The sequence below is a fragment of the Corythoichthys intestinalis genome, chromosome 13 (assembly GCF_030265065.1).
Source record: "Corythoichthys intestinalis isolate RoL2023-P3 chromosome 13, ASM3026506v1, whole genome shotgun sequence".
NCBI lineage: Eukaryota > Metazoa > Chordata > Actinopteri > Syngnathiformes > Syngnathidae > Corythoichthys > Corythoichthys intestinalis.
The window spans coordinates 14976224-15003344 of record NC_080407.1 but is presented as its reverse complement, the minus strand read 5'-3'; the positions used below and the strand labels follow the sequence as shown (position 1 = coordinate 15003344).

The following is a 27121-nucleotide window of genomic DNA, read 5'->3' as shown; positions in this document are numbered from 1 at the left end:
CGTTGCGCTTAAAGATTGGATCCATTTTATTGGATCCGGCTTATTTGTTATTTGGGTTAATCGGTAACACTTTGACAGAGGCATCATAACACTGCCATAGGACCATCATAATTGTGACATGACACTGTCTTTGCCATTAATGAATGCTTATGACAAGTGTACCTTATTGGCCCAAATATAAGACGGCCCTGATTATAAGACAACCCCCTTTTTTTCAAGACTCAAGTTTGAAAAAAGACTTTTCAAACACCAAATTAATTTTTATACAGAAAATAATTACAGTACATCCGAAACAAATTATTATAACAATATATTTGAGAGAAAAAGCATGTTATTTTGCCTCATTCAAATCTTGGTATCTGAACATTCAAATATGAAAACTAAAGTGCAATCACATTCGTAAATCAATGGCTTCTGGTTTTTGAAATGTAAATAAACCAATCTATTGTGATAAAACAACAAAATTGCAATAACTGCATTAACCATCAATGTGAAGTCTAACTGGAACTGTAGTCTTGAAACAAATCTGAATAAGGAAAAGCATTGCTATAAAATAATGCAAACTGGTTAAACTTGAGAGTAGCTCAGATCTGTCATGACAGAACATCGCTTCAATGATATCTGGTGCCATCTAGCATCGTGAATGGGGACAGTAGCTGAGATCTGTCATGACAGAACATCGCTTCAATGATATCTGGCGCCATCTAGTGTCGTGAATGGGTATAATGTCGAGACCGCGATTATAAGACGGCCCCCTCTTTTTCAGGCTTATTTCAATGCAAAAAACACCATCTTATATTCGGGCCAATATGGTAATTAAGTGTCATCCGGCAAATAATGTCACCAACTCCATTTATGTCCAGCACAGGTCTCAAACCGGTCCTCAAAGGGCCGCAGGGGGTACTGGATTTCATTCCAACCAAACGAGACAAATACCTTTTCACCAATCTGGTTTCTTACAAGTGTAATCAGTTGATTGCAATCAGGTGCTGCTTATGTTAGTAGAAACCTCATTGGTTGAACTGTTTGTGCTGGATCTGTTGGAACAAAAACCAGGACCCACTGCGGCCCTTTGTGGAGTCGGTTTGAGACCGCTGATGTCCAGCTCGGATCGTTTACATCCATTCAAAGGTGAGATAATTTGCCAGATGGCACAAAATGACATCTGTTATCAGCATTCATTAATGCTCATGGCAGTGTCATGTCATAAGTATGATGGTCTTAGGACAGTCTTATGGCACCACTGTAAAATGAAGTGTTACCAGAATAACATAACTAGTGAAGGAATCTGACCTTCTCGCGAGCTCCAACGACCCGGGCTGGCGGGACTCCGACAATCCGGCAAGAAGGCCAAATTCCGCGCAGTCACCTTAGTCTTAACCCTTTGTACTGACTCAATTTTGAAAGGTTTAAAGAAGGCTCACCGAAAGCAAGTTGACAATTTATTTAGGTCGACAAAGATTAAAACAGCAAGGCCAAACAGAAACACTAAGGCGGGGAGGCAAGGTCAATCTATCACACGTCCACAAAAAGGTTCCCGAGAAAAATGACGATGCTTAGTTAAACATTCAGTCTTTTGAAGGCTCTCGCGGGGCAGGCTGTGGGCAGGAAGAAGTGTGTGTTTAGGGTTATTGTCGGTTTGTGGATTGGACAGGAGGATTGGGGAGTTACTGTTGTCCGGGCAATGAGGGTTGTGGATTTTGCCACCTCAGCGTCAAAGGGGCTCTTGGAGTCAGTCAGTCTTGTCAGTCGTGTTATCAGTTGGATATCGAGCATTCTCCGGTGTTCCTTGTATTAGGACAGAGTGTCCCGCCATTTGTTCTGGGCTTCTGTGATAAGAAGGCATTGCTTATCTCTTATGCCCTATATTCTGCTTGTTTAAACTATGGTATAAGTGCTATTTATTTTATATTGGGTGTGTTCGAGTAATACAAACAGTCAAACAGTAAATACGAGAAACGTTACTATTCCCTGATTTATGATATTAAGTGTGTTAGAGTAATGCAAGCAGTTAGACGGTGCCAACAAAAAACTAGTAATTAATGAAACAACCGGAACAGTAACTGAAGACATAATTGGAACAGAACATGAATTTTGATGGTTATTTACATCTGTAGCGCTGCAATGCATGATAGGAGGCATGTTTGATGACAGCGGTGTTGACAGCAGGTGGCAGCAGAGGTTGACGGTCTCCCCCGAGGGAGTAGTGATGGCCAAATGAAGCTTTTTGTGGATTGGACTGAAGGATTCGGGAGTTACTGTTGTCCAATATCTTTGGTGTAGATTTCCTATAATACAGTGAGGACAGCCACGACTTATAGTCCGGTGCAGCTTATCTATGAACAAATGCCGTTTTCGTGTCAAATTTGGTGAGTGGCGGCTTATAGTCTGGTCTCGGGTGCGCCTTATAGTACGAAAATTATGGTAAGTATGGTTAAAAATGTTGCTTGGTAGGAATTACATCATTAACTTTAAATAGTATGACACGGGAAACTAATCTTAGCTATGGTTGACATGATGATCATTGGCGTACTAGAAAACTGGACGCACAAAAACAAAATTTTTACGTAGTTTTAAAGAGCTAAAGCGATATTTTGTACTTTCTTAAACAGTAAGTCAGCAAATAACATTCCATTAAAGTACGCCAACCCTACAATGAAATAGTTTTAAAAGCGGACACACCTCCGTCTTCCTTGGTGGTCTGAACCCAAAGCACTCTCAAAACCAACCTTGCAAGCAACAAAAAAAATACTCGCCAGTGAATGTAGCAGCACACATTCAGGTGTTTTTATTTTGTGTACATATGTGCAAGACATTGCTTCATTGAAAGCATGTAATAAAAAAAAAAAAAAAACTAAACAAAACTTGTAACTGAACTGGCAGAGCTGCAACATTCCCGTATATGAAAGATGTTAAGCAAAAATAATCTGTTTATATACAATTTACAAAATATAAAATATTTATATAAAATGTTTATAGTCATCTAGTTGTTTCCTAAAAGCACGAGCCTTCATAGAGATGCTTGTACTCTTTTTGTCGGAATGTCCTCTTTTACATTCACTTGTTGCACATTTCAGGAGTCTTTCATTCCAAAGGTGTCGACTCAGTGAGGTAGAAGTAATATTTTAAAATATTTGGTCCTCCCTTCATGGAAAAAAACAGGCGCTAAGTCACTCGGCTAACAGCTTGTTCCGCTTTGAGAAACGTCTTCAGTCCTGTTGCTGTCAAACGGCTGTTCGTAAACACTGTGACTCTGCTCCGAGTCGGAGTCCTTGTTGCGGTTGCCCTCTTCGCCGTCTGAATCCACATCGGGAGCAGTGTAGGGGTTCTCATGGGGACTGGTCGCTGGAGGTGGGCTATATCTCAAGTGCAAGTCCTGTTGAGGTCTCCAGGGAGATTTCCCAAATGTACCTAAATGGTAAAAGTGAACAAGTTAGCTTAATTTGATCACTAAATAATTACTCAAAGAATGAAATTTGTTTGGAGAACAAATTAATTCTACAGTGGGATGAGAAAAGAACCCTGTGGAACTCCTTAAAGGATGTTTTCAGTTGTAGACGTACCCATGAAGCTGTTGTAAGGAGGGGGGCAGTCATTTGGTCGGCCATAGTTTGCCGTTTCTGCCTCCTCCGTGGATGGGCGGCGACCAGTTTGTTGGTGGGAGGGGCCAAGATGAAGACCAGCATTGGGAAGTTGCATCAGGATTGTAGAGGAGCAAAGGTCAAAGGGCTCTGAGAGGAGGCAGTCCCTTCTTTTGGACCTGGTCAGGCTTCCGTTGTAGTTCTCAGTGCAAACAGGTCTCGAGTCAACAGGACACCCTGATAATGAGAAATTGGATTTTACTAAGTGAAGAAGTGATTCATATTGTGGTATTTCTTTAGAATTTTAAAAGCCAAGCAGACCTGTGTAGACCTCAGACAGTTCAGCGGGGTACAGGTCTCGCCGAAGCAGTGTGCTTATTGGACCTTGGTAATGACAGAGCAGGGGATCAATGGATGCCGCTTCCATCTCCGCTTCACTGCCTGTATCCAGCTGACAAAGACCTGGACAGAAGATTATCACGTCAGGGAAATAACACGAAATACTAGAGATAATTTCAAGCAACGGAAGGGTGTTCCACCATTCATGTCTTTAGACTGCAGGTAGAAGCCGCTAATGGACGACGCCATGTACTGATGGCTGCTCCCGGTTTCAGACGGTATGTAGCCGTCCTGGCGGTCTGCTAGCGTGCCTTGAGAGGAGAGGTAGCTTGGGATGTCTGCTGGCAAGTTCGTCTCATCTGTGGCACAGGTGAATCAATCTTGGTCACCATGATCTGGTACGATTTACACTTCTCACAAAAAGCTAGGGACTGTGGTACGCACCTGTGTTGGTAACACTGCAGTCCTCATTACGCCTACGGGTGTGGTAGATGATTACTACCCACACTAACGAGGTGCCAACTACGCAGCACACCACAGCTATAATGACTATGCCCACTGTGGTCCAGCCGTCATCATCCGAGCCTGCGCCGCCAATAATCCCGACCCCGACGCCTCCTCCAGAGTCGCAGTTGGGGTTCGGAATGACGGACAGCCTGATATTTCCCCTTTCGGTGCCCAGAGCGTTGGACATTTCACAAGTGTACTTCCCAACGTCTGCCTCTGCGGCATCCACGATGATAAGGAGCTGATTGGCGGCGGCGAAGAAATGGCGCTCGGTCACTAACAACGGGCTGTCGTCTTTGGTCCAGTTCAGTCTCGGTGCGGGGCTGCCGCCGGCTATGCATTGGAGGACAGCGGTCTCACCCTTGGCTACCGTTCGGTCCATGAGGGGTCTCAGGAAAGAGGGTGTTTCTGTCAAAAGAGAAGAAGTAACCATATTAAAACAAGAAAACTTTTTTTTTTTGCTGTCAAGTCTTACCTAAAACTGTTAGCGTAGCATTGGCAGAAATGGCCCCAGCAATGTTCTGAGAGGTGCAGCTGTAAACGCCAATGTCCTCCGTCTTGACATCGACTATGAAGAACACGTCGTCTTCAGGCATCACGTGCATTCGCCGTTCGCGGGCGGCTGGGAAGTCCGTGCCGCCGTCCTTCTGCCAGGCAATTTGAGGCGACGGGTGACCCACAGCGGCACACTCCAGCCTGGCCGTCGCTCCGGCACGGATACTCAGGTCCATCGGCATCTTGGTGAAGGATGGAAGCACTGGGAACAGAAGTTTATATTTAAGTCCAATTCTAGGTGTCCTTTATTTGGATTCCTAGCTAAGCATACCATACTTACTATTAACAGTCAGCCTGGCCTTGGTGGAGTAAGAGGATCCAAAGTGGTTGGAGATGACGCACTGGTATTTTCCCTCACTGGAGAATTGCACATCTCGCAGCTGCAGGGTGGTTGTATACTCCGTCACCTCAGTCTCGCCACCGGAACCTCCCTGTACTCTTAAGTGGGCCTGGTTGTGGATCTCTGCATCGTTTAGGACTTCGTTGTCTTTCTTCCAGGAGAACGTCATTGGCGAGTCGCTGGAGCTCGCGGCCGAGCACACGAAAGTTACGTTAGCTCCTTTCAGAGCCGACTGCGTCTCCGGTTGAATGGTGATCTGAGGCTTGGGGAAATCATCTGCGGGAGAAACAAGACAGATTTAATTTGCTGTATTAAAACTCTGGGTTTTAATCTGGTTTTTAATACGAAACCCGAGGCCAATGAGCCTCTCGGGGGGGAGAAAATGGGAACCGGCAAAGCGGAAAGGTTAGTATATTTCCATCAGCACTCATTTGCTCATCCGGGAGTCAGGGGAAAATATTGAACAATCTGGGTCAGTTCCGAAATGGAAAAGGGGGGTGTATAAATGGCTGTTTTTGAGGCGTGACGGCGTGTGGGCAATGCCGCTCTCCAGTGTAAACGGGTCGCTCACCGCACACAAACTCCTCGGGGCCGACGGCGAACACGCTCCTGCCCTTCAGCATCTGCGGGTGGGCGCAGCTGGCATTAATGCAGGGGAGGAAGGTTTGTTCTGCCACCCAGACTGGAAGCCACTTGAGCTGGCAGTCGCACAGCAAGCTCGAGGTGTTCAGACGCCTGAAAAAAAAAAAGTTTAAATTGCGCGGAATGAACAAAAAGAAACAAAAACTTACAGTTCTTGTAGATTCTTCATCTGTGAAAAAGCATTTGCTTGGATAGACATGATGGCGTTATTGCTCAAGTCCCTGTAGAGAAGAAGAGTAGAGGTTTTAAGCAATCGAAAGCAGCTGTCGGTAATCAATACAAAACACTAGAAGTAGACTTGCTGTATATGGAAACAAAGCGAGTGACTCACAGGTGCTGTAATGCATCCAGGCCAGAAAATGACTTCTTGGTAACTGAACGAATTTGGTTTCCTTGGAGAAATCTATGCAAGAAAATGATACTCATCAAAACATGACCTTTAAGTTGAAAAATCGTACAACCATAGATTTATTGTCAACTTACATTTTCTTCAGTTTGTCCAGTGCTGAGAAGGGCCCGTTCATGTCCTCTATGGTCCACGAGATTTCATTATTTTGGAGATCCCTTTCCAGAAAAAAATAAAAAATGTCCATATCATTAAAAAACAATACAATTTATGATAAATCTCGTTCTTTGCGGCTGGTTTTCTTCAAGAGAAGTTGCATCTTTACTCATGCAAAGAGTCGCCCTGAAGCAATGCGTGTCCACCTAGATGCACACCTGCCCTATGTTGACCTCAGGAGCGCGGCTCACAGTTGTTTCTCGTTCAAAAATCTCAACCAGGCGAAATGCTAAGAAGTCCCACTGTGGGAAAGGCAGCGGTGGAGGGGGAGGGGTGGATGGATGTGGGATTGAGTAGAGGAAAAGAAGGGGGTGGGAGTGTGTTGAGGTCGGGGGTTGCGCCTTTTCGAGTTTTTTTTAAATGTATATGGAGAGACTTCAACACGGTAATCTAGTTCACGTCCCCAAAACAAATCAGGCAGGATATTTCCACTCAGGCAGAGGATTGATGGTGCTGGTTGGAATGGGGGAGGAGCAGTACATAACTGATTTAAAAGCTAGCAAGACTAGGAAACTTTCAAAAGAGCAATCCTTGCATTTTTGTGGTTATGAGAAAGTTTGAATGGTAGTGTATTAAAAGAAAATCTTCAAGATAAAGCGCTAACTCACAAGGTCTGCAGGCTGGAGAGGCCTCGAAATGCTCCGTCGGCGATGAAGCTAACTCGGTTATTCCCGATGTGAAGCTCATCTAGCAGGCTGAGTCCAACGAAGCTGGATTCTTCCAGTCGGGACAAGTGGTTGGAAGAGAGGTTGCTGTAAAGAAAAGAGACAGATTAATCAATTTATCCAATTATTTAAAATGTCACATTGTGCTATCATACCATAGTCTTTCCTGTCCTCCCAATGAGTTATGGCAATTTCGTTTTATCAAGCGAGTGAAAGGACATCAAAGATATTAACCAGTAACACGTTATTTGACAGCGGCATCATAAGAATTTCATAAGACCAAATGAACCAATCCGAAGCTTTAAACCAATTGGCTGCAAAGCTTCATTGCTTCACGAAGCTTCATTTGGGCATGACTGCTCCCTCAGGGGAGACGGTCAACCTCTGCTGCCACCTGCTGTCAAGACTGTTGTCGTTCAACATGCCTGTGCCAACATGTTCTGTGCTAATTATTTCTTCAGTTACTGTTCCAGTTGTTTCATTCATTGCTAGTTATGGTATTTGGGAACACTTTATTTGACAGTGGCGCCATAAGACTATCAAAGTTATGACATGACACTGCCATTAGCATTAATGAATGCTTTTAACAGATGCCATTGAGTGTCATCTGGCATATTATCTCACTTTTGAATGAATGTAAAAGTTAGTGACATAATTTGCCGGATGACACTTAATGAGACTTAATGACTGTCATAAGCATTCAGTAATGCTCATGATAGTGTCATATCATAATTATCTTGTCTTATCTCATCTTGTCTTATGACGCCACTGTCAAATAAAGCGTTACCTATTAACTAGGGCTATCAAAATTATCGCGTTAACGGGCGGTAATTAATTTTTTAAAAGTAATCACGTTAAAATATTTGACGCAATTAACGCACATGCCCCGCTCAGATTAAAATGACAGCACAGTGTAATCTCCACTTGTTACTTGTGTTTTTTGGAGTTTTGTCGCCCTGTGCTAGTGCTTGGGTGCGTCTAATTTTATCAGTTCCAGCACCCATGAGCATTGTGTGATTATTGACATCAACAATGGCGAGCTACTAGTTTATTTTTTGATTGAAAATTTTACAAATTGTATTAAAACGAAAACATTAAGAGGGGTTTTAATACAAAATTTCTATAACTTGTATTCACATTTATCGTTTAAGAACTACAAGTCTATCCATGGATCGCTTTAACAGAATGTTAATAATGGTAATGCCATCTTGTTGATTTATTGTTATAATGAACAAATACAGTACTTATGTACCGTATGTTGAATTTATATATCTGTCTTTTGTCTTATCTTTCAATTCCAACAATAATTTACAGATAAATATGGCATATTTTATAGATGGTGTGAATTGCGATTAATTCTGATTAATCCATTTTTAAGCTGTAATTAACTCAATTAAAAATTTTTATCGTTTGACAGCCCGACTATTAACCAACTAAATCAACAAATAAGCTGCACTGGACGATAAGCCTCAGATTTCAAAATAAGGGGAAAATATAGCGGCTTATAGTCCGAAAATTACGGTAATCTATTGACTCGAGTAATTCGATGAGAAAAAAGATTCAAATTAAATTTTGCTGCTTAGAGTATTCGTTTAATTAAACTGGCGTTGTAATGGTTTGTTTTGAAGGTGTTTGCATACAGTTTAATTGATTCGGGTGGATATACTGCACTCTAGTGGCAACAGTGAATATGACATAACTCATTTCACATGGCTGAATCAAGCTGCTCCCTGTTAAGACCAACATAAGCTAAGTTTTTGTTTGTGCTAATGTTTTTTTAATGCATTCGTAATTTATGTTTACAGGTATATTTCGCCGATTTTTGTGGAAATACGTGTCCGAACCATTTGATAAGAGCCTAAAATAAAGTTAGCTGTTTATAGCATTTAAGCTAGCGGACTTTTGCCAAGTTAACCAATTGTTATTTTGTTGTACTTAATTTATCATTATTATTTTTTTACACATATTGAGGTTCAGCTCAGGTATTTTAAATTTTCTATGTTCCTTAACTGATTACTAGAGTATTCAAACTAATTAGTTCATCGATTAATCGACGACTAAAAGAATAGAGAGCTGCAGCCCTTGATACAATATAACAATGTTACACCTTCTAGTTTCTACTAAACCGTTATCTACTAAATGGGTACCTCAACCTAGTTCATGATGTTACCATATTGCTAATTTGAACAGTATGATATTTGCTGATCTTAAAATGTCAGACATTTGAATGAAAACCATTATTTTAAATGAAACGATGATTTGATTGGATCCCTATGCACCATATCTAACCTCTACTCCAAAAAGGTGTGCATAACCCAGGCCATATCATAAAAAAGTGCTTTGAAACAAACTATTTAAACCAATAAATGGCTGAATCCAGCTGCTCCCTGTTAAGACCAACATTAGCTAAGTTTTTGTTTGCGTTAATGTTTTTTGTTGTTGTTGTTTTTTTTTATGCATTTTTGTGGGAATAGGTGTTTGAACCATTTGTTAAGAAAAGATTTATAGCATTTAAGCTAGCGGACTTTTGCTATGTACAGTGGGGCAAATAAGTATTTAGTCAACCACTAATTGTGCAAGTTCTCCCACTTTAAAATATTAGAGAGGCCTGTCATTGTCAACATGGGTAAACCTCAACCATGAGAGACAGAATGTGGGAAAAAAAACCCAGAAAATCAAATTGTTTGATTTTTAAAGAATTTATTTGCAAATCATGGTGGAAAATAAGTATTTGTTCAATACCAAAAGTTCATCCCAATACTTTGTTATGTACCCTTTGTTGGCAATAACGGAGGTCAAACGTTTTCTGTAACTCTTCACAAGCTTTTCACACACTGTTGCTGGTATTTTGGCCCATTCCTCCATGCAGATCTCCTCTAGAGCAGTGATGTTTTGGGGCAACGCAGACTTTCAACTCCCTCCACAGATTTTCTATGGGGTTGAGATCTGGAGACTGGAGTGGCTGGGCCACTCTAGGACTTTGAAATGCTTCTTACGAAGCCACTCCTTTGCCCTGGCTGTGTGTTTGGGATCATTGTCATGCTGAAAGACTTCGCCATGTCTCATCTTCAATGACCTTGCTGATAGAAGGAGATTTTTCCTCAAAATCTCTCGATAAATGGCCCCATTCATTCTTTCCTTTACACATATCAGTCGTCCTGGTCCCTTTGCAGAGACACAGCCCCAACGCATGATGTTTCCACCCCCATGCTTCACAGTGGGTATGGTGTTCTTCGGATGCAATACAGTATTCTTTCTCCTCCAAACACAAGAAGCTGTGTTTCTACCAAAAAATTCTATTTTGGTTTCATCTGACCATAACACATTCTCCCAGTCCTCTTCTGGATCATCCAAATGCTCCCTAGCGAACTGCAGACGGGCCTGGACTGGATTACAGTTCCTGGCGGCGCATTGTGTTACTGATAGTAGCCCTTGTTACTGTGGTCCCAGCTCTCTGTAGGTCATTCACTAGGTCCCCCCGTGTGGTTCTGGGATTTTTGCTCACCGTTCTTGTAATCATTTTGAAGCCACGGAGCGAGATCTTGCATGGAGCCCCAGATCGAGGGAGATTATCAATGGTGTGTCTTCCATTTTTTAATAATTGTTCCCACAATTGATTTCTTTACACCAAGTGTCTTATCTATTGCAGATTCAGTCTTTCCAGCCTGGTGCAGGTGTACAATTTTGTCTCTGGTGTCCTTCGACAGCTCTTGGCCATAGTGGAGTTTGGAGTGTGACTGACTGAGATTGTGGACAGGTGTCTTTTATACCGTAATGAGTTAAAACAGGTGCCATTAATATAGGTAACGAGTGGAGCCTCGTTAGACCTCGTTAGAAGAAGTCAGACCTCTTTGGCAGGCAGAAATCTTGCTTGTTTGTTGGTGACCAAATACTTATTTTCCACTCTAATTTGGAAATAAATTCTTTAAAAATCAAACTGTGATTTTCTGGTTTTTTTCACATTCTGTTTCTGATGGTTGAGGTTTACTCATGTTGACAATTACAGGCCTCTCTAATCTTTTCAAGTAGGAGAACTTGCACAATTGGTGGTTGACTGAATACTTATTTGCCCCAATGTAAGTTAGACAATTCTTCTTTTGTTGTAATTAGATCCTCATTCTTTCATTTTTTTTAAACCGTTTGAGGCTCAGCTAAAATAATCGATAACTGCAGCCCTACATCAAAGTTCATGAGTTTTTTTTTTTTTTTTTATCCGAAGTTAAGCCGAAAGCAAATCTGATAGCTGGGTATGTTCCCAGCCGACTGACGGCTTGTTTACTTGTTGGTTTGTGATAAGACAGTGAAAAGAAAGGAAGGGGGGGGGGGCACGAAAACCATCACCACTTGCTGTAAAAAAACAAAAAAGCCCCAGAGACTGCTGCTATAAACAAGAGTCACAACAAAGGAATTGTAATCTAATTCGGTGGCATTGTGTCGTAAATTGGGACTTGCTTGGGAGTGCAATGTGGTTAAAAAGTGGTGTAATATTTTTTGCGACGTGCTAAAAGTGCTAAAAATTTGGAGAACAAGCGACCAAACAGAAGAGACAGCGCTTTTGTTTTTGTGTATTTGTGCGTGCGCGCGGTTCTTGGCGTCGGGAGGAGGCGCAGTGTTAGGAAGGGCAGGCGGGGGTGCGAGAGAGGAGGAGAGGCCAACACAGAGAAGTGTTGGGAGTTCAGAGAGTGAATGGAAAGTGAGGAAGGGAGGGAGGGTTAAACGAGGGGCCGGACTCACAGCTCGCTGAGTTTCTGGCAGAACTCCCAGGCGTCAGGTCGAATCCTGCTGATGGCGTTGTGGCCGAGGTGGAGCTGCTGCAGAGTCAGCAGGCCGTACAGCCAGCCTTTGCTCACCTCAGTCAGGTTGTTGTAGTCCAGCTGCCTGCAGGACCACACGCAAAACTCTGCTCGGACGTTTGCAAAGACAAAACGATTCATTTAACACCGGAACTCCCGTTTTTTTTGTGTGTGTTTTTTGGGGCTATAAAGAAATACCAGAAAGGCGTCAAATGACCCCCATACCAAATTGACTACTGGGCTTTGTCAAGCAATAGACCACTCAAAAAGCATTCAAGCCCCACACCCCCACCACACACTCCCGTTGAGTCACTGCCTAGGTGTGGAGGGTTCACTCTGAATAGCTGCAATTAGCATCTTGAATATGAGGGGCAGTTTACATGGTGACTCTGCCACACAAAGACGCAATGACTGAGTAGCGGAATTGCCTCGCGTGCATATGGTGTCGGCGAAGACGAAAAATTCTGAATCCTGCCTCGAAAGTGGAAGAATTCGATTGCGGGGGATTGAGGGGGGCTTGCTTCGCATGCATATCAAAGGCTACTGCCGCGCCGGACCCGCGCCGATAACGTCAGCACTCGTACACGTCACATTGGGCATGTGCAGCGGTGCTATTTAACATTAAAAATTGCATATGGCGGAACGTCTGCTTTAATTTACTGTTATAATAATATTTTAAAATTTAAATATGTTGAATGTTTCCATTTTTGTGCCTTTTGGAACAAAAGGAAAATGCCATTGCTTCGAATGGGCGGGCATGTTTTCTTCCGGGCTGAGGAGCCCCGTGGGGTCAAAGTGCATCATTCGCTGTCGCCTTGTAAATCTGCACTGCCCCCAAGGGCTTGGCTTGAATACTACATCGTTTTCATGCGGAATTGCGACATTGTTCGAATGGAAACGAAACCATGTAAATGCACATTTGAAATTTTTCGTCTTCTCGGACAGTCACCATGTAAACGGCCCCTGAGATAGACGGGTGCATTTCTTGGTGGGTCTTGCAAAGGAATTGGCTCACTCTCATTTGGGCGCAAAGAAGGCGCAGAATGAAAAATTGCTTCAGCAACAACCTCCAACACCTAGCCCCTGGAAAAGGGCGAAGTGTCGTATGTCACGACATGAAAAATGTTTTAATTTTTAGTACACCGTCCTTTGCAGTTGGCAAACTGCAGCTTTTGGAAGATGTACAAAGGTTGTCCACCCGATTGACTGCCTGAGCGGTCCACTGTCTGACAAGCAACCACTGTTTTATCCAACTGGACAAGCCTATTCGGAAGGGGGAGAGAAAATGAACTCTAAAGGTGTTCATTGCCTCAGACAACCATCCAATGACACTTTTCTGTCCCCAAACAGTTTATACACACATACAGTATAAGTGAGACATACTGTAAGTCTGACCACAGTATGGTTCCATGCATGAAGTTGGAGGAAAAAAAAAAAGAAAACCTGACTAGTATGTTTCATTTGTTTTACACAGAGGATAAAACTGGAAGCGTTGAAGGGACAAGTAAACACATAAAAAGAAAAGTCATATTCTGTCAGTAGTTTGGTCAATTTTATGGTCTTTTTTTTCAGCACAACCTGTCTTCTGGGCTTGAAAGGGAAAACAGGTCAGCTAGAATAACACCAGTTTACCCTTACCCCATTAGCCAAGGCACCCCTGACCTGCAAACACTCAAGATGCTAATTGGAGTAATGAATGACTAATGAGGACCATAGTGCTCACAAAAGATATGCTGATTATGGTCAGATGATTCTTCTCTGGTTACAAAAGTGATTTGTATCAACTGATCCACCCTTGGTAGTTTTAAGCACTTACAAGACTTCCATATTGCTGAGGCCCCAGAAGGCGCCGTCCATGAGGCGACTGAGTCCGTTCCTCTGCATCTTCAGAGAGCGGAGAGCGTGCAAACCGTGGAATGTCAAGCCTTCTACTCTGCGCACTCGGTTCCTGCTTAGCTCCCTGAAACGCAGCAAAATAGACTCATCTCAATCTCAATGCTACACTGTAAGAGAAGTTTCTCAATTTAGTCCAATGTCACATATGAAGCTAAAAAAGGCCCTCACAGGTGTTGAAGGTTGGGCAATTGGAAGATTTTAGCCGGAATGGATGAGAGGCGATTGCGGTTGAGTCGGAGAACCTGAAGACTGCTGGATAGGTTGGTGAAGCAGCCTGTCTCCAGTAAGGAGATGCGATTATTGTTGAGGAACCTGAGTAGAAAAAGTTAGGATATGTAGTCTCTCTGATGCAGATTTAAGAGTTTCACTGTATTTAAATGTAAAAATCACTGCCGATTTGTAAGGACTCACAAGTTCTTGAGAGGCAAAGCAGGAAAGGAGTTAGCCTTGATTTCCACAATGATGTTGTTGCTGAGGTCGAGCGTTTCCAGGGCGAGGAAAGGCCTGAGCTGCTCCGTGGCGATCTTGGAGAACCTGTTGTTTGCTCTGAAAACACAGACACCATCGCTCCAATAAATGACAGGATCGCTGTGTATTTGACTAGCGGCGTGTGCCCGTCTCGCGTTCCCGCGTACACAAACAGTAAAGTTCCTCAATTAGCTAGCGGTTATTAGCAAAAACGACAAAGCGTCACCGGCGATGAAGATGTTTACCACCCAACTTGACAGTACTTGATCAATATCGTTGCGCTCTATTTGGAGATGTGTTATTTTGTTTATAGGTCATTACTAACAAGGTATTAAAAAAAAAAGTAACCTGCCAATTACTTGGCTGATGAATACCATTCCCTCAGTGAAAGCATGCCTTGGCAGAGGCCAGCAATTTCCTGAGCTGCACGCCTCCTAAATTGCAGTGCAGGGACGGCTCGGTTATAAACAGAGGCTGTACAGTGCCCCCTTTGTGCATCGTGCTCGGCTGCAGAGCGAGCGAAAAAGGGGGGAGGCAGGAATTCCCTCAGATGCGCCAGACGACAGTCCTCGTTTTCAGTATTCATTGCGGGCCCCCCCTTCCTTTAGATACACCTTACTGACCAGAGCGCTGTTAGTTTTTTTACTTTTCTCTAAAGCGAGGACAGTTTTACAATGTCGGTTTGATTCGGGATGTGGTGTCGTTAATGTTTAATTGTGGGAATATTTTAATCAAGTGACCTACAGGATAGACTATTTTGCACAAGTGGGAGAAGTGCATTAACTCATTGATGGTGAGAGACGTGTATTGGTTTATATACTTTGTTTAAAAGCACTTTTTTATAGTGTTGTTCCGATCATGTTTTTTTGCTCCTGATCCGATCCCGATTGTTTTAGTTTGAGTAACTGCCGATCCCGATATTTCCCAATCCGATTGTTGTTTTTTGCTCCCGATTCAATTCCAATCGTTCCTGATAATTTGGTACAAATGGTTCAAACACAAATTAGCACAAAAAAACGACTAAATATACCAATGTACTAAATTACGATTGAATTTAAAAACATTAGCTCAAAAAAACTTAGCTCATGTTGGTCTTAACAGGGAGCAGCTGGATTTAGCCATGTGAAATGAGTTATGTCATAATCACTGCCGCCACTAGTGCAGTGTATCCACCCAAATCCACGAATACTCAAAGCAGCAAATCTTTTCTAATCGAATTACTCAAATCGTTGCAATTGCATCGTTGTCCAAAGCGTCAATTTCGTATTGTCACGAAATTAGTGATTTACACCCCGAGTACCAGCTCCCCACCGCCGGAGCCGCGGGTCGCACGGGGTCGCCCCATGGGACAATTGTGAAATACGGAATAAACTGCGTTCCGTATTGGTTCGATACGGAACGCAACTTTTAACTCCCAATTACGGAACGATTCCGTATTTCAAGGGACGGGTGGCAAGCCTCGTCTTTCCCCTGGGAGTATGAATTGAAGCGTAGAGCTAGCTAGTGGTTGGTTGGCAAGATGCGGTGGAGACCAGCTAAGATTCCTGAAGATCAGGTGATCTACTGATCCCCCTCCCCCCCAAAATAGGATCGTTGTCACCAATAAAATCACATAGGCAGTCCCATTGTTGGGAGATTTGCAAAGGGCTTTGCACACACCAAAGCCCCCGGCTGCTAAACAAAAGCGCCGCACACCACCTGTATCTCAGTTTTCATGTTCCTTTGACTGACTGCTGAGAGACGGAAGCTCAAGAAAACCAGTCTTTCCAGTTTGGAACTCGGGGTTATCTGCGTCCTCGCCCCAAACGAGGGAAACTAGAAGTTGCTGGGAGCGCTTTCAAACTGAGGTGGCTTTTGCTAAAACTGTCCATCTATGATTGTGTGTGCGCAAGCAGCATATGTGGTGGTGGAGTGTGTGCGTGTATGGTATTTCCTATTGGACGGAGAACTGAGTTTTGAGGAGTCATCTGACGACTCGCTCTCGCTGCAGTGGCGCCTGTAATGAAAACCAGGACTTGCCGTTGAAATGTTTCTCTCGGCATGTATCTCACGACAGTTGCAGTTTTCGGAGGTTGAATCTAGAAATGCTAGTACGGACCCTCCTGAACTTTTAATCAGACCTGAGATCTCCTGATCATTTGTTGCTACACGGTCTTGGGGATTTCGGGGCGGTGGGGTAGAGCCCCTCCATAAATTCCAAGGAAATGGTTCAATTAATTAAGATGATCACGACTCAATTACTACCAGCTGCAAGGTTATTGCCGTTTGTTTTTACTCGAAGCGGCGAGGTCAAGGATGTCGACGAGAGCTGCCGCTATGTCTGACTGGCTGTTTGAATAGGTGGTATTTGATACCCTGAGGTCTTTTTCCCCCTTTACTACCCTCCCAGCTCAGAGAAATTGAAGGAGGGAGAAAAATTCAGGAAAAATGTTCCACTGGAGAGAAAAGGGTGTCACGCAATACAGACTGTGAGAACGCTAGATATTTTTTCCCCTTTTTTGGCCGCTTTTGCACTTCATTTTGCTTTCAACTAGGGCTACAGCAGGGGTGTCCAAACTTTTTGCAAAGGGGGCCAGATTTGGTGTGGTAAAAATGTGGAGGGCCAACCTTAGCTTTTACGTAGAAGAATACATTTAAGCAAATTTTAGCAAGCCATTCTGTCTGTCATATTTGCTTTATTATTTTTTCTTTAATTTAGGGCTGTCAAAATTATCGCGTTAACGGGCGGTAATTAATTTTTAAAATTAATCACGTTAAAATATTTGATGCAATTAACGCACATGCCCTGCTCAAACAGATTAAAATGACAGCACAGTGTCATGTCCACTTGTTACTTGTGTTTTTGGTGTTTTGTCGCCCTCTGCTGGCGCTTGGGTGTGACTGATCTTATGGGTTTCAGCACCATGAGCATTGGGTAATTATTGACATCAACAATGGCGAGCTACTAGTTTATTTTTTTACAAAATTTGACAAATTTTATTAAAACGAAAACATGAAGAGGGATTTTAATCTAAAATTTATATAACTTGTACTAACATTTATCTTTTAAGAACTACAAGTCTTTCTATCCATGGATCGCTTTAACAGAATGTTAATGTTAATGCCATCTTGTTGATTTATTGTTATTCAATAAACAAATAGAGTACTTATGTAAAGTATGTTGAATGTATATATCCGTCTTGTGTCTTATCTTTCCAGTTCAACAATAATTTACAGAAAAATATGGCATATTTTATAGAAGGTTTGAATTGCGATTAATTATGATTAATTAATTTTTAAGCTGTGATTACCTTGATTCAAAATATTAATCGTTTGACAGCCCTAAACTAATTATTTCAACAATCTCTCAACTAGCCTTTGTTTCTCTTTCGACTCTCGGGGTCCTGCGAAATACTGCTGCTGTAAAATTAAACTAGCTTCAAGTTGCTTCAATTTCTCGCTACATATCTTCCCTGTAATCTTGTCGTACATGTCAGCGTGTCTTGTTTGTTAATATCGCCTCACAATGAACTTTTTAAAAACAAAGACTGTCTCTTTGCAAATGACGCAGACACAGTTGTTGCATATTTTGGAGAAGATATACAGTAGTCCAATTTCCACCTATCCTTGAAGCGTCGGCCGTCACAGTCAACTTTCTATTTTTTGTTGATTGTTTTAGAAATGGGGAATAAAGGGTAACGCGGGGTAATGTTGCTTAGAGTGCTGCTGCCTTTTAGTGGGTAAATGAGGAGCAGCATTTAGTGTGTAAACTACCTCATATGCTAGTAGCAGTACTGCTGACCAATTTATTAAGTCTGTGTGCGGGCCAGACGTTATTGATTTTATGACAGAGTCTGGGGGCCGGATGAAAATTGACCGCGGGCCGCATTTGGCCCCCGGGCCGGACTTTGGACATGTCTGGGCTACAGCTATCGATTTATCGAGTAATCGATTAATCTGTCAGTTTGAATAATCGCGTAATTAGATTACGAACATTAAATGGGTTGCATAATAAATTTTAGGATATGTAATACACATAAACAAGTTTTTATGCTTGCAAAAATATTTATTTTTTTGGCTTGCTAAGATTACACTTTCAAAAGAATATTACTGTAATTTTCAGACTGTAAGCTACTACTTTTTTCCTTCATTTTCAATGCTGCGGCTAATAGTCCATTGCTGCTTATTTGTTGGTTTATTTGGGTTAATAGGGAACACACGCTTCCTAATATGCGTTGCAGCGCAACAGATGAAAATATCAATCAAAATTCATGTTCTGTGCGTATTATCTATACAGTTATTGTTCCACTTGTTTCATTGATTGCTAGTTTTGGGATTTGGTAACACTTAATTTGACAGCAGCATCATAAAACCGTATTAATTATGACATGACACTATCATGGGCATTACTGAATGCTTATGACAGATGTAATTAAGTGTCATCCAGTAGATTATGTTACTAACTCCATTTATATCCAGTTTGGAGCTTTTATATCCATTTAAGAGCGAGATAATTTGCCGGATAACACTAAATGCTTAATGCTCGTGACAGTATTATGTCATAATTCTGATTGTCTAATGACAGTCTTAGGGTGCCACTCAAATAAAAATAAATAGAATTGTCCCTCCGTCGTCTGTTTTTGCCTTGTTTTTGACAATTGTCGACGAATAAATTGTCAACCTGCTTTCGGCGAGTCTGTTTCAAACTTTTGGAACATGGAGTCAGTACGAAGGGTTAACATCAGAGATGAACGCGCGAAATTCAGCCTTCCCGGTTGGCGCGCGCGAGGCAGCATCGGCAGAGCAGCACTTTGTTTCGCTGTTGCTGTTTCCGTGCGGCTTGACTGAGGGAGGCGAATTTCAACAAGTGTTACCAAATACCATAACAAGCAATTAATGAAACAAATGTAACACTAACTGAATAAATAATTAGCACATAACATGAATTTCGATTGATATATATATCTGGAGCACTGCAATGCATGCTAGGAGCCATGTTTAACGACAACAGTATTGACAGCAGGTGGCAGCAGAGCTTGACTGTCTCCCACAAGGGTGCAGTGGTGGCCAAATGAAGCTTCTTGAAGCAATAAAGCTTTGCAGCCAATTGATTCAACGCTTCATGGTGGTTCATTTGGTCTTATGACAGTCGTACAGTATGATGCCACTGTCAAATAAAGTGTTACTGGTTAATATCTTTTGGTGTAAATATTCCATAAGACAGTGAGGAAAGCTGCAGCTTATCTACAACAAATGCCGTTTTTGTGTCACATTTGGTGGCATCTTATAGTCAGGTGCAAAAATTACGGAAGATGCGAATACTAAATAAAGTTCCTGAGTGTTTCTTCAAACTATGCAGAATTTCACTTTCTTTAATGGGGATAATATGCAAACAATGACAAAAGGGGGAAATAAGTAAGTGAACCATCACATTTTATATTTTGTGGCCCTCCCTTTGGTAGCAATAACTTCAACCAGACGCTTCCTGTAGCTGCAGGTCAGTCTGGCACATCGATCTTGGCCCATTCTTCTCTACAAAACTGCTGTAGTTCAGTCAGATTCCTGGGCTGTCTCGCATGAATCGCTGTCTTTAGGTCAGGGGTGGGCAAACTATTCCACAAAGGGCCGCAGTGGGTGCGGGTTTTTGTTGCAACCCATTAAGAGGACACTTTTTCACCAATCTGCTGTTTTACAAGTGCAATCAGTCGATTCCAGTCAGGTGCTTCTCATTTCTGCTGAAACCACATTGGTTAAACTATCTGTGCTGGGTCAGTTGGAACAAAGACCAGGACCCACCGCGGCCCTCGAGGACCGGTTTGCCCACCCCTGCTTTAGGTCATGCCACAGAATCTCACTGGGGTTTCAACTCTGGACTTTGACTTGGCCACTCCAGAACGTGTATTTTGTTCTTCTGAAACCATTCTGAAGTTGATTTACTTCTGTGTTTTGGATCATTTTCTTGTTTTAGCATCCATCCTCTTTTTATCTTTAACTGTCTAACAGAGGGCCTCAGATTTTCCTGCAAAACATCTTGTTAAACTTTTGAATTCATTCTTCCATGAATGATTGCAAGTTGTCCAGGCACTGAGGTAGCAAAACAGCCCCAAATCATGATGCTCCCTCCACCATGCTTCACGGTGGGGATGAGGTGTTGATATTGGTCAGCTGTTCCATTTTTCCTCCACCCATGACTTGGTTTCATCAGTCCACAAAAGATTTTGCCAAAACTTCTGTGGAGTGTCCAAGTGCCTTTAAGCGAACATTAAATGAGCAACAACTTTTTTTTTAGACAGCAGTGGCTTCCTCCGTGGAGTCTTTCCATGAACACCATTCTTGGCCATAGTTTTACATATAGTTGATGTGGGCACAGAGATATTGGACTGTGCCAGTGATTTCTGTCAGTCTTTAGCAGACATTGTAGGGTTCTTTTTTACCTCTCTGAGTATTCTGCGCTGAACTCTTGGCATCATCTTTGGTGGACGGCCACTCCTTGAGAGACAAGCAACCGTGCCAAACTCTCTGCATTTGTGGACAAGTTCTATGACTGTCGATTGTCGAACATTCAGACTATTAGAGATGGTTTTGTATCCTTTCCCAGCTTTATACAAATCAACAACAATCCTTGATCGCAGGTCTTTAGAAAGCTCTTTTGACTGAGCCATGATGCGCATCAGACAATGCTTCTCATCAAGACAATTCTTAGCGGGTGTGTGTTTTATAGTGGGCGGGGCAGCTTTAAACCACTCATCAGTGATTGGGCACACACTTAATTTTTGGTAAAAATTGGTGTCAATTGCTCTTTACGTTTCCTTAGGGAGAGGGTTCACTTACTTATTTTTCCCCCTTCTGTCATTGTTTGCGTGTTATCCTCATTAAAATATGAAAAACCTTTAAATGTTTGGGTGGTTTTAGTTCAAGCAGACACTGTTTTTACATCTGTGTGATTTTGACAAAGATAAGATCACATTTGATGGTGATTTTATGCAGAAATGTGAGAAATATTAAAAGGTTCAGATACTTTTTCATACCACTGTAGGTATCTTGTCCTTCTATGTTGACTGAAAACGGGTCATAAACGTGAATACAAATTGATAAGTGAACGCCCGCCGGCATACGGCGGCTGTCTTGTCAGGGCTTGATCACTCTTCATCAAGCCAGGAGAATGATACATTCTTCAGAAATAACTGCACGCCGGTCGGTCGGCTGAGACGTGCCAAAGAAAGCAAAGCAGATTGTTGAGGTTTCACGCAATAATATCGCCTGTTGTTGACAAAGCACGCACTGGTATCTCTTGGTGATAACTCGGACCGTAATGAAAATAATTGAGTCCAGAATAGCCGCCACCACTGATTCCCATCTTTTCTGGTTAAAAATACACTAGCAGCAAGGAGCCACATAACAAAACATTTCCATTGGCATTTGTTTCGGATCACGTGACCCGTCTGAGGCCAGCTGCCATGTATGCCACTGCCCAGTCTGGGAACCGACTCAGCCAAAAATGGTTCACGCCAGAACAACTTTACTTTACACAACCCTGAACAAGCCCCCTTGACTGTTTGACTTACAGAACCAGCGTTGTGACGTTTGACGCGTACGGTCCCAAATCTGGTACCGTGTCCAGTTCGTTGTGGTTCAGCTTTCTGCGAAACGGAGAAAAGGAGGTGGTTAAAAATACAACTGGTCGTGGTGAAGACGGTGACGGAAGTTTTGTGTTTATTCTAAGACAATCCATGTGCCACACTTACAGTTCAGTGAGATGTTTCAGTTCGGAAAACAAAGTGCCATCGAGTACTTGCAATTTGTTATGGCTGAGGTCTCTGCAAAAAGGGAGAAGTATATATTAAGTAAGTGGACTTACAATGAAAACATTGTAAAGGAGTAAGGCAAAAAAAATGATGGTAGTTGATCATGTTTCAGTCCAAAAGGGAGAATAGGAAAGACTAGACTATGACAGAGCAGGGTGAGTAGTGAGACATTTGAACTCATTGGATGCCATCCAAGTCCAATTTGACTGGGAGGGCTGGTGTCATTGACAATTGTTCAGGCACGGAAATTCGCCGTTTTGAAGTCAAAAAGGGTGACCTACGTGAATTGTGTAGATCCGAAGAGAACATTTTTAAGGGGGGGAGGGGGTTGGGAGATTTTTTTTTATTTTTTATGTCGGACGCTTGGTATACAAGCGGGGAAAGCGGCACAAAGGCAAAAACAGCGTACCAGAGTGGCCAAAACATTGACTTATTTCAACAAAACAAAGGAGGGCACACTGTTGTGTCCTGTCTTTTCAATGCCAAGCTTGGCTGTACGTCAGTCGTGAAAGAACACCTAAAGCGCCGTCAACCAGTTGTAATTTTGGAAGATGACAGGAGACAATTACAAGTTGGCAGATTGTAAGTTCATCTAACTAACTGACAACATGTTTTATTGAATTTGTTAATCCTGCCGTGATATTCAATGAGTCCATTTATCGCACGGTAACTAAAAATGAGGCCGGTAATTTTCACAGCTGCGTTTTATCGTCGCGTACGTGCGTGTACACGTGCGTGTTGATGGCATATGAGACTCCAGTTCATTTGACAGATGTTAATTGGTCATCAACACGCCATAGAATTGAAGTTCAGACATACAAAATAAGGAAACACATCTATATTAAACACTGTCAATTTTAGCATTGCTACTTTGAGGCTAAAGGGGAAAAAAGACAACCTACTTTAGCCTGCTATGAAACACTGGCAGTCTTCTCCAAAACGCAAACTTGCGGTTAAAAGGTGACACTTCAAACATGAAAAATCACTGGTTAACAGCATTTGCGAACAAAAAAAAAAGGAAAAAAAAAGATGACTGACATCACATGCAATGACAAAAAGAGGTTTTTTTTGCAGAGAGTAAAGCTGACTGTTAGCGGTTTAGCGAACGTACTTCCGGTGAACATTTCAAAATAAAAGCATGTCATGTTTGTCATATGAATAACGATTTCTGCAGTTAATCCCACATACCTTATTACCCCTCTTTTTCAAGACTCAAGTTTGAAAAAAGTTTTTGAACACCAAATTATTATACAGAAAATAATTACAGTACATTTGAAACAAATGATTATAACAATATATTTGAGAGAGAAAGCATGTTATTTTGCCTCATTCAAATCTTAATATCTGAACATTTAAATATGTAAAGTGCAATCACATTCGTAAATGAATGGGTTCTGGTTTTTGAAATGTAAATCAATCTATTGTGAGAAAAAAAAAACAAAATTGCAATAACTGCATTAACCATCAAAGTGAAGTCTAACTGTAACTGTAGTCTTGAATCTGAATAAGGAAAAACATTGCAATAAAATATGCAAACTGGCTAAACTTGAGAGTAGCTGAGATCTGTCATGACAGAACATCGCTTCAATGATATCTGGCGCCATCAAGCGTCGTGAATGGGTATAACGTCTAGACTGCGAATATAACACGACCCCACTTTTTCAGTCTTATTTCAATGCAAAAAAACACCGTCTTATATTCGGGCCAATACGGTACTTCAGAATTCGGATTCTGCACTCAGACATAGCTTTAAAATGACACCCTTTATGAAAAATCTGATTGGCAATGATTATAATACTATTATATATAGTAGTATACTATAATATTAATGCTAGATATTTTTTTAAGAATTGTTTTGAATCCTGTTGGAAAGGCGAAGTCAGTGTTCTGAATCTGTTTACATTCCATTCTTTTGCACTAGTTAATGCTATCAGCATTTGACCAAGTTGTTATTTACGTGTTTATTTGTACTTTAATAAAGAATTTAAGTGTTCCAAAATGTTTTTGTGAATTAATAAGCATCATTAAGAATTTCATTGCTAAATTTGTAAAAAAAAAAAAAGGAAGAAGAAAATTATTAGATTAGTCAACTAATCGTAAAAAGTCAGCTGACTAATCGTGAGAAAATTAGGCATTTGGGACGGTCCTAGTTGTACAGTGTACCGGAACATATTTCCTCCACACCCTTCTCACCTTTTTAACCCCTGACCCATTTTCATGCCTGATTTCGTTTTTTTCTATTCAAAACACGTCATTTTGGTGAAAACTACCAATCTTCTGCCGACGAGTGAAGAATGGAATAATGTAGAAGAGTCTTGTTTACAGTTGTAAAACTAGGCGCCTTCTAATGACAGAACAACAGATTTTTAAGCTTTTTTAAAGCTATATTTCCTAATTCCCCAACAAAACATTTTTATGTTTAAACCAGAGTCCACCATCAGTTGACAAGATAGCTCCCACAGACATTGCGCCACGCCTTCCTGTAGGGGGCCGACCCAGGCAAAGCGCTGAATTGGCTTTCACAGTGATCAACTCAAACACACGCTGCGTTCTAACGCCGGATTTAAGTGGAAATAGGACAAATCTTTTATTGCATACAAGCAGGCAGGGGGGTCTCAAGAGTGATTTGGGCGAAGATTCAAGGTGATATTTTTCGAATCATGCATGCACTTTGAAACCTGGTAAATACATTGAAATGAATGGAAAAAAATAGCTTAACTTTAGCTTGAAATATTTATGTAAAATCAATGATAACTGCCCGTTTTTTTGCTTTTAAACAGTCGTCTGGAGTGTTTTATCTTCATATATCCAGAAATTCCGCGATTTAAGCATTTATTTACAAGAATTTGACGGCCGCCATGTTGGATTACACGATACTGTAACTTTTGCTTGAAATATTGACGTAAAATGAATGATCACAGCCCGTTTTTTTTTTTGGTTTTCAAAAAGAATCTAGACTGTTTTACGTTCATATCTATGCAAAGTCCTGCGATTTTAGCATTTATTGATAAGAATTTTCAACTTAAAAAGCTGTGTTTCATGACAGCGCCACGATGGATTGCACAATACTGTAACTTTTGCTCGAAATATTTACGTAAAATGAACGATAACTGCCCGTTTTTTGCTTTAAACCAAGAATCTAGGCCGTTTTACATTCATATCAATGCAAAATCCTGCGATTTAAGCATTTATTTACAATAATTTTCAACTTAAAAAGCTCTGTTTCGTGACGGCCGCCATGTTGGATTACACAATACTGTAACTTTTGCTTGAAATATTGACGTAAAATGAACAATAACTGCCAGTTTTTTTGGTTTGCACTAAAAATCTAGACTGTTTTACGTTCATATCTATGCAAAATCCTGCGATTTGAGCATTTATTGATAAGAATTTTCAACTTTAAAAGCTCTGTTTCATGACGGCCACCATGTTGGATTACACAATACTGTAACTTTTGCTTGAAATATTGACGTAAAATGAACGATAACTGCCTGTTTTTTGCTTTAAACGAAGAATCTAGGCCGTTTTACGTTCAAATTTGTAGGAATTCCGCGATTTTAAGTAATTATTTACAAAAATTTTCAACTTAAAAAGCTCTGTTTCATGACGGCCGCCATGTTGGATTACACAATACTGTAACTTTTGCTTGAAATATTGACGAAAATGAACGATAACTGCCCGTTTTTTGCTTTAAACCAAGAATCTAGGCCGTTTTACATTCATATCAATGCAAAATACTGCGATTTAAGCATTTATTCACATCAATTTCCAACTTAAAAAGCTCTGTTTCGTGACGGCCGCCATGTTGGATTACACAATACTGTAACTTTTGCTTGAAATATTGACGTAAAATGAACAATAACTGCCGTTTTTTTTGGTTTTCACTAAAAATCTAGACTGTTTTACGTTCATATCTATGCAAAATCCTGCGATTTGAGCATTTATTGATAAGAATTTTCAACTTTAAAAGCTCTGTTTCATGACGGCCGCCATGTTGGATTACACAATACTGTAACTTTTGCTTGAAATATTGACGTAAAATGAACGATAACTGCTCGTTTTTTGGGTTTTCACTAAGAATCTAGACTGTTTTATGTTTATATCTTTAGAAATTCCACGATTTAAGCATTTATTGAAAAAAAAATTTCAACTTTAAAAGCTCTGTTTCGTGACGGCCGCCATGTTGGATTACACAGTACTGTAACTTTTGCTTGAAATATTTACGTAAAATGAACGGTAACTACCCGTTTATTTTTTTTGTGTGCTTTTAACCAAGAATCTAGACTGTTTAATGTTCCATATCTATGCAAAATCTCGTGATTTAAGCATTTATTCATAAGAATTTTCCACTGAAAAAGATCTGTTTTGTGAGGGCCGCCATGTTGGATTTTGTATATACACACAATAGTGGAATTCAACCTAAATAAGTTGTGATTGTACATAGAAAAATGCAAATTTTGCTTTTGTTGAGTAAACTTAAGTTGATTCTGCATGCTTTCCTCAAGTATTATGCTTCTGATGTGAAAATTGAGTGATTTATTAGCTGTTGAAAACTTGTACTAAATTTAAAAAATAAAGTAAGTTGCTATTTTGGGCAAAAACTAATGATATGTTAAATATTGCTATTGATCCTGGAAATATAGGTGATTATCTCTGCATTTGGTGATTTGTCTGCATCTGGCGTAAAATTTGAGAATTTTATCGCCATTTTAAGTTTTGTTTTAGGTCGCTAGCTTTGGTTTTGGAAAACAGGCCCCCTACGGATTGGCCCCGAGCCCCGTGTCCCGTCAACTGATCGTGAAGTCTATGTTTAAACCCAAAGTAGTAAACGCTGTTCATGTTTTTCCTTCTGTCTTTGTGACAAAAAAAGAGAACACGCGCCAAGCAACTCGCCTCATCTCCAGTCCTGCGCCGACAAATCTGTCCAAAACCAACAAACTGATCCGTTACTCGGAGTCGAAACCTGGCGATAAGTTCGGACTAAGGCTA

The 27121-nt window shown here is 41.2% G+C and overlaps 2 protein-coding genes across 2 annotated transcripts in view; one reads left to right on the top strand and one right to left on the bottom strand.

The window, feature by feature from the left end:
* atp23 (ATP23 metallopeptidase and ATP synthase assembly factor homolog) overlaps positions 1-27121 on the top strand; it is an 82252-nt gene that overhangs the window by 33101 nt on the left and 22030 nt on the right. The window lies entirely within an intron of this gene.
* Positions 2065-27121, bottom strand: part of lrig3 (leucine-rich repeats and immunoglobulin-like domains 3) — a 31884-nt gene continuing 6827 nt past the window's right edge. Inside the window, exons 2-19 of the mRNA XM_057855129.1 lie at positions 22073-22144; positions 21893-21967; positions 14292-14426; positions 14049-14192; positions 13801-13944; positions 11926-12069; positions 7135-7278; positions 6448-6528; positions 6296-6367; positions 6114-6185; positions 5894-6057; positions 5263-5598; positions 4903-5184; positions 4365-4835; positions 4121-4279; positions 3903-4043; positions 3564-3818; positions 2065-3411 (exon numbers count right to left, since the gene is read on the bottom strand). Coding sequence (XP_057711112.1) covers positions 3179-3411; positions 3564-3818; positions 3903-4043; positions 4121-4279; positions 4365-4835; positions 4903-5184; positions 5263-5598; positions 5894-6057; positions 6114-6185; positions 6296-6367; positions 6448-6528; positions 7135-7278; positions 11926-12069; positions 13801-13944; positions 14049-14192; positions 14292-14426; positions 21893-21967; positions 22073-22144 — 3124 coding nt within the window. The 3' untranslated portion in view covers positions 2065-3178. The remainder of the gene's footprint in view (positions 3412-3563; positions 3819-3902; positions 4044-4120; positions 4280-4364; positions 4836-4902; positions 5185-5262; positions 5599-5893; positions 6058-6113; positions 6186-6295; positions 6368-6447; positions 6529-7134; positions 7279-11925; positions 12070-13800; positions 13945-14048; positions 14193-14291; positions 14427-21892; positions 21968-22072; positions 22145-27121) is intronic.